The sequence below is a fragment of the Leptodactylus fuscus genome, chromosome 4, assembly GCF_031893055.1.
Source record: "Leptodactylus fuscus isolate aLepFus1 chromosome 4, aLepFus1.hap2, whole genome shotgun sequence".
In the NCBI taxonomy this organism is placed as follows: domain Eukaryota; kingdom Metazoa; phylum Chordata; class Amphibia; order Anura; family Leptodactylidae; genus Leptodactylus; species Leptodactylus fuscus.
In genome coordinates this window covers 137,106,382-137,122,288 of record NC_134268.1, presented here as the reverse complement: position 1 = coordinate 137,122,288, position 15,907 = coordinate 137,106,382, and the positions used below count along the sequence as shown (strand labels likewise).

General features: G+C 41.8%; 1 protein-coding gene across 1 annotated transcript in view; it reads left to right on the top strand.

Moving 5' to 3' along the window:
* The window catches only part of ABCA13 (ATP binding cassette subfamily A member 13), a 369,133-nt gene that overhangs the window by 275,959 nt on the left and 77,267 nt on the right, over positions 1-15,907 (top strand). The window contains exon 19 of the mRNA XM_075271925.1: positions 14,459-14,635. Coding sequence (XP_075128026.1) covers positions 14,459-14,635 — 177 coding nt within the window. The remainder of the gene's footprint in view (positions 1-14,458; positions 14,636-15,907) is intronic.

Sequence of the window (15,907 nt, the reverse complement as noted above, 5' to 3'; positions counted from 1 at the left end):
TCTTAAAGCTATTGCTACGGTATATAAAGTGACACATATTGGTTTTGAAAACTGAGGCCTGATCTTGAAGGTACTGTTAGGCTCTGTCTTGAAGGGGTAAAAGAACCATACATGTCATTATTATTGGCTATTATTGATTTGGAGGACAATCATATTCTTGCCAGAGTTAGCTTATGGATGATCAGTCAGTTAAGCATATGCTGTACATGGAGTGAATTCTAAAATATGATTGAATAAGTACACAGGGCAAAGAATGAAGTGAAGCAGACAGATAAATTGATGCCCTTCTTCTAATCATTGCATATATGAGAGAGACTTAAATGCCCAGTAATTTCACCATCTAAGCCACTTACATGACCTAATTACGTTACATTTCCTGTAGTTACACAAGTAACTGGTTTCAAGTCTCTTTGTCCTAATTTCTAAATGAATAGAACATTGCCATTTCTGTGACATTTTCTGATATTTCCAGGATCTGATTAACTTTAATTGTAGACTTTATCCTTATGTGAGCAATGGTCAGAACAATTACTTTATTACGGTTTGAGTAAAGTGAATGTTATTTCTGTTTAGTTATGGATATATTTTACTCTATCAATTAACATGACAACGGTACGTGTGCACAGTGCAGCACAGGTCACCAGAGTCCTCACACACAAATGAAACTTGTCACTGTCAGGCTAAGGCCCCATAGGAAGTGCCGCAGCAATAAAGCGCTGCGGGAAAAACCGCGGTGGCAAAGACGGATGTTCTGTATGCCACACTTACTCCCAGATGGGTAACTTGAAGCTCCTGGTCCCCAGTGTGAACTGAGTGCATAGTAAGTGGGGTTTCTGTTACAATCTATAATACTCGTATCTTCTTAAATTAGAGAGGCCTTTGGGCCCCCTTAGGCCTTAGGACCGAGTAGCAGTTAATACCTTGGCATCCCTATAGCTGCAGCATGATTACTCCATTCCCCCGTGGGCACTAACTGCACCGGAACTATTCAGTAAGTGTGGGGAACATGCCTAATATGTCTCAAGAAGCAGAAAGTATTTTGGAAGAAATGGAAATATCGACTGAGACAGCTTCATGAGTGTGGATAGAGGATCCAGGAGTGTTTTTTACCCTTTGAAATCATAAAGTTAAGTTACAGAGAACTAGCGCAGAAGTGCTAAGACAGATTAATAATCTGGCAGAGCTTCAAGTACACTTATTTTAGACAGTGAACACACTTAGTCTTACAGCAGGAATAATTGAGTGCCTGGAGGCTTAAAGGGGTATTCCCACGTCGCATACTCACCAGTCTTCACTGCTGTAAAATCTTTTATCTTCCTGGTTTCTTGCGTAATTTGGTGGGCGGGGTTTCACATGCAACCTGCCGTTTAGCTCCGCCCACCATGTAGCGTGATCCTATGGGGAAGCTGAAGGGCCTGTGATGTCATCAAGGGTCCTCAAACAACACTATATGCACGATATTAGACTATGAAGTACAGGCAGGAGCAGCTCCATTCTGTGTTACATATAGATACTGCCTGTCTCTGCCATAATGAACACAATTGAATTAGCTAGACTGATAACTGGGAGAACAGAAGACGAGTTCAGAAATGAAAGCAGCTCCTCTCCCCTATCTGAGTGCAGGACCTAGGTCATGTGGTGCAGACACAGGAATAGCTAGAAACACAGGTTCGCTCCTGTGCAATTAGTGCCTCCTCCCTCCCCCTGAGAGCAGGCAGATACATCACTTGACTTTTGAGCAGATAAGTCAAGGGCTGTGTCAACAATGAATTGAATAAAGTAAGATAGTGGACAAACAAAGCAGTTTTGCTGAAGCAGTGTATTTAGGAAAAGTCTTACATCCACATTAACAAGCAGTATAGATAGGATCCTTGTGATGGGACAACCCCTTTAAGAACCTTTAAAGCAACATTGCAGTTCCTACAGGATGTGTCCTTTTAAGGGAAATTGAAGAATTCATATTTGTAATTCTTCTTGAATTTAATGAGATTGATTTTAAAAAAAAAATGAAAAAAAAATGTATATATATTATGCAGAAGACTGACAAAACAAAAACTTTATTCATATTTGGAAAGACTTGGAAAAAACTGATGCTTATCCAAGCTGGGATAAAAGAAATGTGATAGTAGAGTTTGGCGAATCAGTTTGTACCGAGCCAGGTTCAACACAGATATTTCAAATGGAGATTCATCTCAGACAAACTAAAACGGCCCCAGACCACCAGATTATAATAGGTGGAGGCTCAGGGGAGGTGAAAAAAATAAAAACTCCATACTTGTACTAACCTTCCATTGCCTCTTTTGGCACTCTCCTGGGATGTCATCAACGCAGTCTCAGTGCTATGAATGGGCCATCACGTTCACATGGGCTCAAGTGGAAAATGCATGAAATCGAAAAAAGAGAAAACACGTTACTTTGAAATGAGAGAAGTCAGTGAAGAGGAGTTTGCAGTTCTTTCAAATGTTATCAAATTGAAAGATTTTTAATAGAAATCAACTGTGGATGACAGGAAAAAAAGAGAGTGTATTAAGTTAGATCATCGGATCTATGAACTAAGCCATTTTGGGTGCAGTACAATCTTCCTTTATTTGACCTCTACAGTCAGGAGTCTTGTAGTCTTGTGCTATTTTTAAACTCAACTTATTAAACAACAAGCTTGTACAATACATAGTAAAAATATGTATCACACATAAATGAGAAGGATCAATTGCAGGAATTTCCAATTATTTTACAGAGTGTTCTTATAGTCTGGTTTAGAGAGATTAAGGACCTGCCCGAGTGACTGACAATAATGTCTGGAAAGCATTACAGCTCAAATCCCACACCTTATCACATTTCTGTGGACTTTGTCTGTTCTTATATACAGTCTTCTTGCAAGGGATTGTCAGTTGAACCTTTTCCAACTCCAGGACGTCCTTTCTATGAACTGGTTCCCAGAACTGAACTGCAAATTCCATATTGCTCTGCACCAATGATTTATATCATGGTAATATTACATCCATGTCCAGCGAATCCATGCCCCTTTTAATACATGACAATATCCTGCTGGCCTTAGAAGAAGCTGATTGGCATTGCATGCTGTTGTTTGTTTAACCCCTTAAGTACAGGGTCTTATTTTTCAAAAATTATTTGTGTCACTTTATGTGGCAAATAGCTTTGTGATGATTTTAAATAATCCATGTGATTTTGAGACTGTTTTAGTAACACATTGTACTTCATGTTCTACTTCACTATGAGCATCAACAAATTGATTATGTATAGAGATAGTTGAACCTCTCAAGATTCTGATTGTTTCAGGGGTGGTTCAGTGGTTAGCACTGCAGCCTTGCAGTGCTGGAGTCCTGGGTTTGAGTCCCACCAGGAGCAACATCTGCAAGGAGTTTTTATGTTCTCTCTGTGTTTGCATGGATTTCCTCCCATTCTACAAAGACATACTGATAGGAAAAAAATGTACATTGTGATCCCTATATGGGGCCAGCACCGCACCTCCCATGAGGCGACCTGAAGCGACCGCTTCAGGCGGCGCTATGCCAGGGCCACAGGGAGGGCGGCATTTTTTCTGACCTAAGCCAGTCCAAGACAAGCTGTTCTGGACTGGCTTAGGGTCACCGTCACTGAGCAGTGGATTGGGGAGTCCGCTGGAGCAGTGCTGCTCCAGCGGCCGCCCCTCACGCTCAGGTAGAGAGCAGGTCATCTCCCTGCCTGCTCTCTGCCTGCTAACGCTCCGCTCAGCCCCACCCCCTCCACTCGCCCCGCCCCCTTCCACTTCGCCCCGCCCCCTCCTTGGGGGGGGCGGCTTTCTGACGTCCACTTCAGGCGGCAGAAAGCCATGGTTCACCCCTGTATGGGGCTCACAATATACATTAAAAAAAAAAGGATTCTGTTTTTTTCAGGTTCAAGTGGTTCGATCCCAAGATTTGTTTGGGGTTAAACAAGTCTGCTACAAACTACACCTTAAATTGGCTTAAAACATATTGTAGGATACACTTAGGGATCTAATTTCTAGGTCTTTAAAGGGCTTGTCCCATCACAAGGATCCTATCTATACTGCTTGTTAATGTGAATGTAAGACTTTTCCTAAATACACTGCTTCAGCAAAACTCCTTTGTTTGTCCACTATATTACTTTATTCATTTTTTTGGACACATCCCTTGACTTATCTGGTCATAAGTCAAGTGATGTATCTGCTGCACTGAGGGGGGAGGGGCTAAGTGCACGGGAGCGAGCCTGGAGGGAGGGGGGTAGTTTACCCTTTGGGGGGAAGGGGCCGCCAATACAGACCCGACATCCGCTGTAATAGAGAGGCGGATGCCGGGGAGGGTTAGACGCCGGCACAGATGCCAGCAACATCGCTATGCTCCTGCCCTGCATGAAGCCAGCAGCGGCAGGAGCGATGCTGCTATTCCGGTGGGGGGGGGGGGGGGGGGAGCGGAGGAGCAGAATAACAGCATCGCTTCTGCCGCTGCTGGCATCTGTGCTGGCGTCTGTGCCTCTGTGCCAGCGTCTACACTCCCCGGCATCCGCCTCTCTATTACAGCGGATTCCGGGTCTGTATTCACATATGCAAAGCCAAGCGGCGAGATGCCGCTGGCTCTGCGTGCACGCTCATAGACCAGTCTAGCCTTCACAATGCGAATACAGACCGGCACCTGCTGTAATAGAGAGAGGCGGATGCCGGGTCTGGATTCGCATTGTGAAGGCTAGACTGGTCTATGAGCGTGCACGCAGGGCCAGCGGCATCTTGCCGCTTGGCTTTGCATATGTAACCCCGCCCACCAATGACGCAACAAAGCCGGAAGAAAGAAGAATTTACAGCAACGAAGACTAGTGAGTATGCGACGTGGGAATACCCCTTTAAGGCAAAGTGAAAGTAACATATATGTCTATGGAAAACCAAATAGTAAGCAGTGGATACAAACTCCAAGTTTAACCATACGCTGCGCTGCCACTCATTTTTATGTATTTAACATTTAAAACACTCCAAAAATGACACCTTTTTGGGGGAAAAGGTGCCTGCTGATGCTTTTTTTAGACCCACATGACAGTAATGTTTTTGCAGAAAATTAGCCCATTATGATGGCTTGTAAGTTGTACAGGGGCTATTGTTATTTGGGAGACATATTTGTGGCTCTGATCAACTTGGAAAGCTAGCAGATCGGTTAATGCCAACACAATAACACAGTAGTGGAACAAGAATCGATATATTAGAAATACAAAGCAAGTCCACCAAAAAATAATATAAAAATCACATGATTATTAATTACAAAAATTCAATACAAAAATAGCAAATATGGGGAAAGAAGTCACATGACTCAAGAATCTACCACATGTAAATGTGATCAGGTGGTAAAATGAGGGGGGCACTGCTTAACAAAGTAAAAATACAAGCACATGGTTGCAAAATGGCTATGTAAGGAAATCAGCCTGAAAAATAAGTAGCATAGTGCATAACTGCAAAGCAGGCTACTACAAGCAAAGCGTTGTGCACACTCATGAAATAGCAAAAAGAATAAACATAATGAGAAGCAATGTACCCCTACACTCACCCACCAGATGCACAAGTAAATCATTTTAGGTTATTTAGTAGAGATCTCATCAAAAGTTCTGTAACAAGTGAAGAGACTCATTCTTTGTATGATATAGAATGTGTTGATGGACCCTTGTTAGTAAATGGGGAGTCTCTTGTTAACGCTATTATTGGAACCATCTTCTGTTAACGATAGTTGGTGTGATAAGTTGTAATTTTCTTGGTTTCATCATGTGCCAAAGATGTGTCATATTCTCATTCTGCACCTTGCTTGCCAGTTTCAGTGGCGGATCCAGGCTTTGCGGGGCCCTGGGCAATTGACTGTGGCGGGGCCCTACTTACAAAAACCCGACATGTAGGTTTTTTCTGTCCGTTTGAAAAGTCGGACATCTTTAGGACAGTCACGGAGTGTAAAACAATGCACCCGATGTCCATTTAAAGGGGCTCTATCAGCAAAATTATGCTAATAGAGCCCCACATAAGGCTATTCAGGCACCATAAATGTTATATTAACCCCCAGTCCTGTTTTTAAATAAAAGCATAAAAACATATATGCAAATCCTACTGAACATGCACCAAGGGCAGTGATGCACGATGCCGTGTCATCTTCGGGCACGCCTGCCTCTTCTGACTTCTTGGAGCGACGCCCTCTGGTCCTGTCTCTTCTGCCAGCTTCCTATTGGTCTTTTTCCGGCTTGAGGTCTTCAAATCTCGCACCTGCGTAGTAGCGCTTCCCTCCGGATCGCTACTGCGCAGGCTCACTCGCCATTTTACTTAATGGCAGTTCGCAAGCGTGCAGTACGCTCGTGTAGTTCTACGGGGACTGGCAAGTGAGCCTGCGCAGTAGTGCTCCGGAGGGAAGCGCTACTATGCAGGCGTGGGATTTGAAGACAAGAAGACGGAAGAAGACACGGAATCAGAGGGCATCACTACAAGAAGACAGAAGAGGCAGGTGTGCCCGAAGATGACGTAGCATCGTGCATCCCCGCCCATGGTGCACGTTCAGGTACGATTAGCATATATGTTTTAATGCTTTTATTTAAAAATGAAATCGGGGTTTAATATAACATTTACGGTGCCTGAATAGAATAGCGTTTTTAAAGGCTATTCACGCATATGTGGGGCTCTATTAGCAGAATTTTGCTGATAGAGCCCCTTTAAATGAATGCAGAATGTCACGGACACAGCTAGTGTCCGCTGCTAATATCTGTGCAAGATTTTGAACGACATTAGCAGCGGACACTGATGGTAGTGTGAACGCCCCCTAAGATACTCCATGTGCCTCATATTAATAGCAATTAACCCTATCATGTCCTTCACATTAACCCTTGTGTACCTCACATAAGACTTACTGATATGTGAGAGACATGGAGGTAATAATAAAGTATCTTCATGATTAGTACCCCCATATATCTCACACATCAGTAACCCTTATGGTGAAGTACACAGGGGTTAATGTGAGGGACATGATAGGGTTAGTTGCTATTAATATGAGGCACATGGAGTTACCAAAACTAAATGAATAACTCCAAATGCCTGACATTAATAGGCAGAGTAACCCCCCTCCCCCCTCCAGCCTGTACCTGCGTCTTCTTTCTTTACTTTCACTTTGCTGAAGCTTCCTCTTCTCCCTCTCATGTGTAAGATGCAGGTCAGCAGGGATCTTCTGTAGAGCGATAAGCTCCGCCTCCTCGGCTCTCCTCGCGAGGAGAGCGTCCTCTATCCATAGCTGCAGCTCCCTGGCTGGCTGCTGTCTATTAGCCGATGCTGCAGATACACAGTGTGCTTCCGACATATACTTCCTAATAGGGAAAGTATATGTCTGAAGCACACTGTGTGCAGGGAGCTGCAGCTATTGAAAGAGGACCGACAGGGGGGCCCTGCAAGTGCTGGAGCCCTCGGCAATTGCCCTGCCGACCGACCTGAGTTTTGTTAGGTACGGGCCCTGCCGCGGGGCCCCGCTGGGCGCGGGGCCCTGGGCGGTTGCCCGGCTCGCCCGGCCCTGGATCCGCCCCTGGCCAGTTTCCGCGAAAGTGGGCAGAGCTGGGCAGGACAGGGTGGGGACACCTGAGGCCAACATAGTTGTTGTTACATATGCTACAGCCCAGATGGAGGGAACTGGAGGATAGGAGTAGTAGCAGCAGATGCCATGCCACTAGCTAGTGTGAGCATACTCAACCGCATGCCCCAGCTCTGCTCCTAGGCCGGACATTGATGAGGGGGGTCCTGCAGCACTACCCAGTGATGGTGATATTAGTTTCCCTCAGGGTGCTTCCAGTTGGAGAGGGGACCCCCCTACTCAGCAGGTGTGATGTTGTTCAGAAGGCCCTTAGTGGTAAGGCAGGAATCACTCAGGAAGGTGGTTGTGCAGTTAGAAGAGAGTGGTGCTTTACTCAGCAACTGAGCAGCAATACAACCATCAGTTTCCAAATAGGGGTTGTAGTTCTCCAGTGTTCAACTCCCCCAGCCTTGTACTTGGGAGTTTGCTAGGGGATTGTAAAGCTCTAGTGCTGTACTCTACTTAAACTCTAACTGGGAAGCCCATAAGGCAGTAATGTACAGTCACTGCATTGTCATAGGGATTAGATTAAAATGTGATACCAATTTGCACATAATTGAACTTCTGTCTTAACTATGACAATCAGAACGACATAAGTTGAGTCATCCGTACCTCCTCAAAACCCTAATAGATTTGATGGCACAGATATTCTCCTTCAGAAGGTTGATAAACTCCAGTTATAGACCAAACAGTGGCTAGATGGCTTTGGAATAGGACGGAGAGGGGGTACAGCGTATCCTTTGCAGCACTCTGATGGAGCAGTGATCTGTGATCCTGCTAAAATAGTCTGCATTTTTCATGATCTTTACTTGAAACTTTTCTGTCTCCTGTCTGGCCTCCCTACTGATCTGGTTGAGAGAGATGCGCTCATGTCAGGAACAGTTCGATGCTCTCTACAGACAACATATCCCCTCATGGGGTTCTTCCGTCTATGTACAAAGGTACAGGGCACAAGGTGTTATACAAAACATGCAGCAACTAACCTCGACACAGGAACAAGATCACGTAGGAGCCCAGATAATATCATGGCAAGACAATGGCTTACCTCACAGCGCTGTTTTGTTTATCTGGGGTCCTCCAGTTCTTGGTCCAAATCGGTCGGTGGGTGGATGGTTCCTCTATCGGCTGCACATTTAACGACCTCGAGCCCGACGTTGTTGCGCCAGAAATGTTAGGGGCAATCAGCCTTGAATATGTTGTTGTAGGCCAAATTGATGAAACACTCAATTATCGTAATCAGAATGTTCCAAAGTTTATTACATATTACTTAGCTTTTATAGAGAAATAATGGCTGTATGCTAATTTAGGCATAACAAACTACATCATATATAAATATGATTTATCATTGGTCATAGTACAAAATGGGCATTTACAAACTATGAATACGTGTATAAACAATACATGAGTTAACACATGGTTGTCCGTGTTATCCATTTTAGTGTGTAATTATGTTAGCACAGTCTGATGAAATGGATGCCATAACCTTCCAGGTTTCATGCTAATGGCTGACAAACAAAACAAGAGATTAGAACTGACTTCATATCTTGTGAACTTTATGCGTCTTGTTATGGCCATCACGTATTGCGATATACAAATATGGTAACTTACATCCGCCAGCATGTAGTACAGAGGGGCAGCGAATATCTGGTTTTAACTAGATATATTCTAATACTCACATAGACACAAAGATCAGCACATTTAGTCAAAATATAAGCCTCAGGGTTACTGGGGAAGCCTCTTACAGTCCTATGAAAAAGTTTGGGCACCCCTATTAATCTGAATCATTTTTAGTTCTAAATATTTTAGTGTTTGCAACAGCCATTTCAGTTTGATATATCTGATAACTGATGGACACAGTAATATTTCAGGATTGAAATGAAGTTTATTGTACTAACAGAAAATGTGCAATATGCATTAAACCAAAATTTGACCGGTGCAAAAGTATGGGCACCTCAACAGAAACATGACATTAATATTTAGTAGATCCTCCTTTTGCAAAGATAACAGCCTCTAGTCGCTTCCTGTAGCTTTTAATCAGTTCCTGGATCCTGGATGAAGGTATTTTGGACCATTCCTCTTCACAAAACAATTCAAGTTCAGTTAAGTTTGATGGTCGCCGAGCATGGACAGCCCGCTTCAAATCATCCCACAGATGTTCAATGATATTCAGGTCTGGGGACTGGGGTGGCCATTCCAGAACATTGTAATTGTTCCTCTGCATGAATGCCTGAGTCGATTTGGAGCGGTGTTTTGGATCATTGTCTTGAAGAAATATCCATCGCCGGCGTAACTTCAACTTCGTCACTGATTCTTGAACATTATTCTCAAGAATCTGCTGATACTGAGTGGAATCCATGCGACCCTCAACTTTAACAAGATTCCCAGTGCTGGCATTGGCCACACAGCCCTAAAGCATGATGGAAACTCCACCAAATTTTACAGTGGGTAGCAAGTATTTTTCTTGGAATGCTGTTTTTTTTTGGGCGCCATGCATAACGCCTTTTTGCATGACCAAACAACTCAATCTTTGTTTCATCAGTCCACAGGACCTTCTTCCAAAATGAAACTGGCTTGTCCAAATGTGCTTTTACATACCTCAGGTGACTCTGTTCATGGCGTGCTTGCAGAAATGGCTTGTTTCTCATCACTCTCCCATACAGCTTCTCTTTGTGCAAAGTGCGCTGTATTGTTGACCGATGCACAGTGACACCATCTGCAGCAAGATGATGCTGCAGCTCTTTGGAGGTGGTCTGTGGATTGTCCTTGACTGTTCTCACCATTCTTCTTCTCTGCCTTTCTGTTATTTTTCTTGGCCTGCCACTTCTGGGCTTAACAAGAACTGTCCCTGTGGTCTTCCATTTCCTTACTATGTTCCTCACAGTGGAAACTGACAGGTTAAATCTCTGAGACAACTTTTTGTATCCTTCCCCTGAACAACTATGTTGAACAATCTTTGTTTTCAGATCATTTGAGAGCGGGCTGTCCATGCTCGGCGACCATCAAACTTAACTGAACTTGAACTGTTTTGTAAAGAGGAATGGTCCAAAATACCTTCATCCAGGATCCAGGAACTGATTAAAAGCTACAGGAAGCGACTAGAGGCTGTTATCTGTGCAAAAGGAGGATCTACGAAATATTAATGTCACTTTTCTGTTGAGGTGCCCATACTTTTGCACTGGTCAAATTTTGGTTTAATGCATATTGCACATTTTCTGTTAGTACAATAAATCTCATTTCAATCCTGAAATATTACTGTGTCCATCAGTTATTAGATATATCAAACGGAAATGGCTGTTGCAAACACCAAAATATTTAGAACTAAAAATGATTAAGATTAATAGGGGTGCCCAAACTTTTTCATAAGACTGTATCTGTTACTTCTGGCTATACGCTCAGGGTTAGTGGTTAGCTTATTTTTCTCTATTTTTCTAAGTTACAGTTTAGGAACTGGAATTAACCCCTCACATCATCTACCTTCCACCACTCCTGCTGCTCTCTCCCTCCTTAATACACCCATTTCTGTGGAGGAGCTGGAGCAGATCTTCAGAGATCTTCCAACTGGGGAGTCCCCTGGCTCTGATGGGTTTACCTATCTCTACTATAAGGTGTTTGGGTCTGAGCTTATGCCCACCTCATTTCCCTATTTAACGTGATTATAACTGGTACTCTTGTCCCTGACTCTACTCTTTACTCATTCCTCTCACTTATTCCCAAACCAGGCAGGGATCACCTGGACTGTAAGACCCATCACCCTCTTGAACACAACATCTTAAGCTGTTCACCAAAGTCCTCACTTCTAGACTTAAAGAGGTTGTCCCATCACAAGGATCCTATCTATACTGCTTGTTAATGTGGATGTAAGACTTTTCCTAAATACACTGCTTCAGCAAAACTGCTTTGTTTGTCCACTATCTTACTTTATTCAATTCATTGTTGACACAGCCCTTGACTTATCTGCTCAAAAGTCAAGTGCTCAGGAGGGTTTCCTCACCTTACAGAATTTAATACTGCCCAACCAAAGGCGGCAGTGTCTGAAGCACAGGAGTTTAACCTGTAGTGCTCACAAAGGTAAGTTGGGAAGACCAGAGAGCTGTGGAGCAAATTTGGTCTAAGGGCCTAGTCCTATTCTCTACCCAAGTAGTTGAGACCACTCTTGTGGAGTGAGCTCTCAGAAAAACTGGGAGAGACATCCCCTGAGCAGGAAACAAATTTTAATGGCATCCTTGACCCATCTAGAAATAGAGTACTTTGAGGCTTTAAGGCCCCCATGTCTTCCAACTAAACTAGCAAGGAGTTTTTCAGATCTCCTAAAAGGCCTTTTGCAGTCAAGGTAAATGAGAAGACACCTCACAAGGTCCAAAGTGTAGAGCCTTACCTCCTCAGGAGAAGAAGATGCAGGAAAAAATACAGGAATAGAAACCAACTGGTTAATGTTAGAGAAGGCACTTTAGGCCTGAACCCTGGAAGGAACCTTAGTTGGATCCTATCCTTAAAAAAAGGAAGGGTTCTTCCGAGGAAATATCTGGATTTCTCCTACCCTCTTGGCTGATGTAATAGCCAAGAGGAACGTAGTTTTGAAAGTCAGATACTTTAAGTCAACATCCTCCAGAGGCTCAAATGGCGGATCACAAAACGCCGATAGGACCGTGCCCAGGTCCCACTGATGCACAGGAGTGGCCTCTGAGAGCCTAATCCTCATAGCTCCTTTGAGAAAACCACTCACCAGAGACTGTTGTGATAAACGCCTCCCCAGACAGGCCTGTTCATATGTGCATGCATTACATAGCCACTGCTCCAAACAGCTAACATGTCAAAATTCTGCTTTTCCTTGTTCAATTATATGGCCCTCACAAAGTAATACCTTCAAGTGCATTATAGAGTCATGTCTAGCAGTGATCTCTCACCAAGAAGTACACTACTCAATAGTAGCCTCTGAAAGTCTTTTTATCAGGCAGATGGGATAGCACTTTTACAAGACCAAGTGTCTAATCAGATCACCCTGTCACCATTTACATATCTGCCTGAGACATAACAGCAGCCACTGCAATACAACATTTCTATCTGGATGTAATATATATATACAATATATATATTTTTTGTCAGAGAGTGTATACTTAAATATTTCTGAAATAAGTTCAGTGTTCCCCATAATTGCTAATTTATTTGACTTTTTAGCACAACACTAAAACCAATAATATTTTTTGAGACATTAATTTACCCTCCAGTTTAACCAGTTCAATTTTCACATCATGCAAAACCAGGCAGTCCTTATTTCCATTTTAAAAGGAATTCATGTTTCTTCATTACATTGATCTAAAGTAAGTATGTTTAAACTTGAAGAAAAACCTTCTTTTTATAACATGTAACTTTTGAACTGCTTTTTTTTTTTTAAACCTTCCAATTTAATGTTGACTTCATTGAAATGCAAAGACATATATTGGTAAAAAGCAGATCTGCTGAGGCATGAACCATCAGTTGGTGCAGAACATGATTGGATTTTGTTATTCTTCAAATATATTTGCATTTCATTCAGCCAACCAAGTGTTCAAGTACACAATATCAACTAAGACAGTGGATATTGTCGTACATGAGCAATCCTCTATGTGCAGAAACCTTTCTATTTGATCGCCAATGAAATTGCCTTGTATTTGAAGCTTATGGATCCATGAATCTTAGAATTACTATTGTAATTTTCATTACATCTTCAAGAGTTTTCAACCCTGTCTTATAACGTCTATTGATAAAACACAGAAGGACATCTGAAAAGCCAAGAACGTTGTTAATGACTTCACAAATTTTACATTGTACAATATATAGTGTACTTTATATACTTTATACTTTGCTTCATCTGAGTCAATGTAATAGAAATATTATAATAATAATAATAATAATAATTATTGTTATTACATTGAATTGATTTTATTACAAAGTGGAATACTTAACTAAATTCAAGCTAAGTAAAGTCTGGATACATCCATACTTGCCAGTCATCATAAATCATATGCTGCAGTCCCAGGGTTCAGCTGGCCCTATGTGACGAGTGACATATCACAATTTCAACTCTATCCATATCCTCCTTGTATGACTTTTCTCTCCACCGATTTTAAGCAGAATGTGGGACAATTCTCATATGGAGACTCAAACGCTAGTGTGAACCCAATGTAACTGTGGTAGTTGTCTGGTGAAAAGTTACTTTTATGCTAAGTTCACACTTAGCATACATGATTTGTTTCCGCTGCTAAACAGATTGGTTTTAAATCTTATTCCAAATGTTTACGGAGCGGATATCCCAAAACGTCTTTTTAGATGGATTAGTCAATGGGTGTTCGTAAAAAAAAAACCTGTTTGTGTCTGTATTTTACAAATCCATTTTTTTTTCTTTCTTCAGTTTGAGCATGCACAGAGGGAAAAACGGATTGCAAAAGGAGACACAAACAGCATGTTTTCCATTTGTATCTGTTTATGTATATTTTCCATAGATCACAATGTTAAAAAAAAAAAAAAAAAAGATTTGTTGCTGTCTGTCTGGTTTCATTATTTTTTGGATGGAGAAAAAAATCCTGCAAGTTCAACTTTTTTCTCCACCCAAAAGGTGGATTTTGAGAAACTTTCAAAAACAGATTTTGCGCAGAAAGTCAGACACAGATGTGAACCCAGCCTTAGACGTGAGGGAATATGTACAGTGGTTTAGAAGAATAGCATTGTGACATTTTATAGTTTGGTAATGAAGAGACATAAGTCTAGCATTGGTTACAGATCCCTTCAGATTGAATTCCTTTCCAGTTCTAGGTAGATAAAAATATACGGTAAATGAGATCATGTTATTTTTAAATAAATTATACATTTTTTAATTTTCTCTCCCTGTCTTTCAGAATCCATTGTAGAAAGTATGGTAAATGGTTCTGTCATGCAACAAATCAACTTTCTGTCTGAATTTATTGCAAATATGTCTTCATGTTTCTCCTTCAATCGCTTTTTTCCCGTAAAATCATCCAAGGCTTTAGAAGAAGAAGCTAAAGTATTGATACGACAGAACAATTTTCTAGCAAGTCAGTACAAAGTATACTTTGTTTATTTACTTCAATGTGTGTGATAATTGGATCAGATGTAACTCCCTTAGTCTTGGTTCACACATCAGTATGCCATTTGTCTGTTTGAATTCAGTTTGAGACTAAAAACGGACTGATGCACATACTGATTGTATACTGACACCTTTTTATGCTGATAGCAAACGCTGTCCATCCCCTAGAGGACAGATAAGGTCTTATTCACACATCCGTGTTTTTGCTAGTATTTTGCATCAAGAGTGGAGACTATAGAATAATGGATGCATCCTGGCTTTGGCTTACTGTACAGACTGATGTAAAACACTGACATATGAATAAGAATGAGTTTTCCACCTACTGTAAACACATCAGATAAATTTGGTTTTACTTTTAATGACCACACACATTGTAACTATGGTGTGGGCAATTAAAAAACGAAAGGGCTTTGTGCTGCGTTCATATCAAAACCATACTGCAGAAGCTTAAAGCAAAAATTCATGAATATATTGTTAATTTTGAAAGCATTAATATTGTTAATGTAAACTTTATTTTTGGTCATCAACCTAACAAAGTGCTTTCAGATAATTTTTTAGAATTCACAATTGAAAGTGGTAAAAATATTACTTTTACTGCTGGATAGATTAAGTATAATTTTCCAATCACCTAAGAACATATACATATTACAGTGTCAGCTTCCCGTTAATATCCGACACCACAGCTCCTTCACTGAAATCTTACATATGTGCTGACTATCCAGTATTATGGATAGTATTTCCCCAGTAGCTCCATGCCCATTTATGCACAGTACTATACGAGTTATGATACCATGGAGCAACCCAAAAATGCACAAAATTTTAGTGGGGGATACAGGCACAGTACACAGGGCTGCCATCAGTAATTTTGAGCCTCCCCCACAGTATAATACTCCACATGGTATAAAATGCTTCTCAGCACTCTCCACAGTATAATGCTCCACAGTGGCCTGCACTGTATAATAGGCTCCTCACAGTGCCCCCCAGTATAATGCCAGTGTCCCCCAAGTATAATGCTCCACAAAAGCCTTACACAATATAATGCTACACAGTATAATATATCCCCACAGTGCCTCCCCCAGTATAATGCTCTACAGTGGCCCCACACAGTAGAATATGCTCCCTAGAGCCCCACACAGTATAATGCTCTACAGTAGCCCCACACAGTATAATAGGTCCTCACAGTGCCCCCCAGTATAATTCACCATAGTGGCTCTGTCCAGTGCCCCCAAGTACAGTGCTC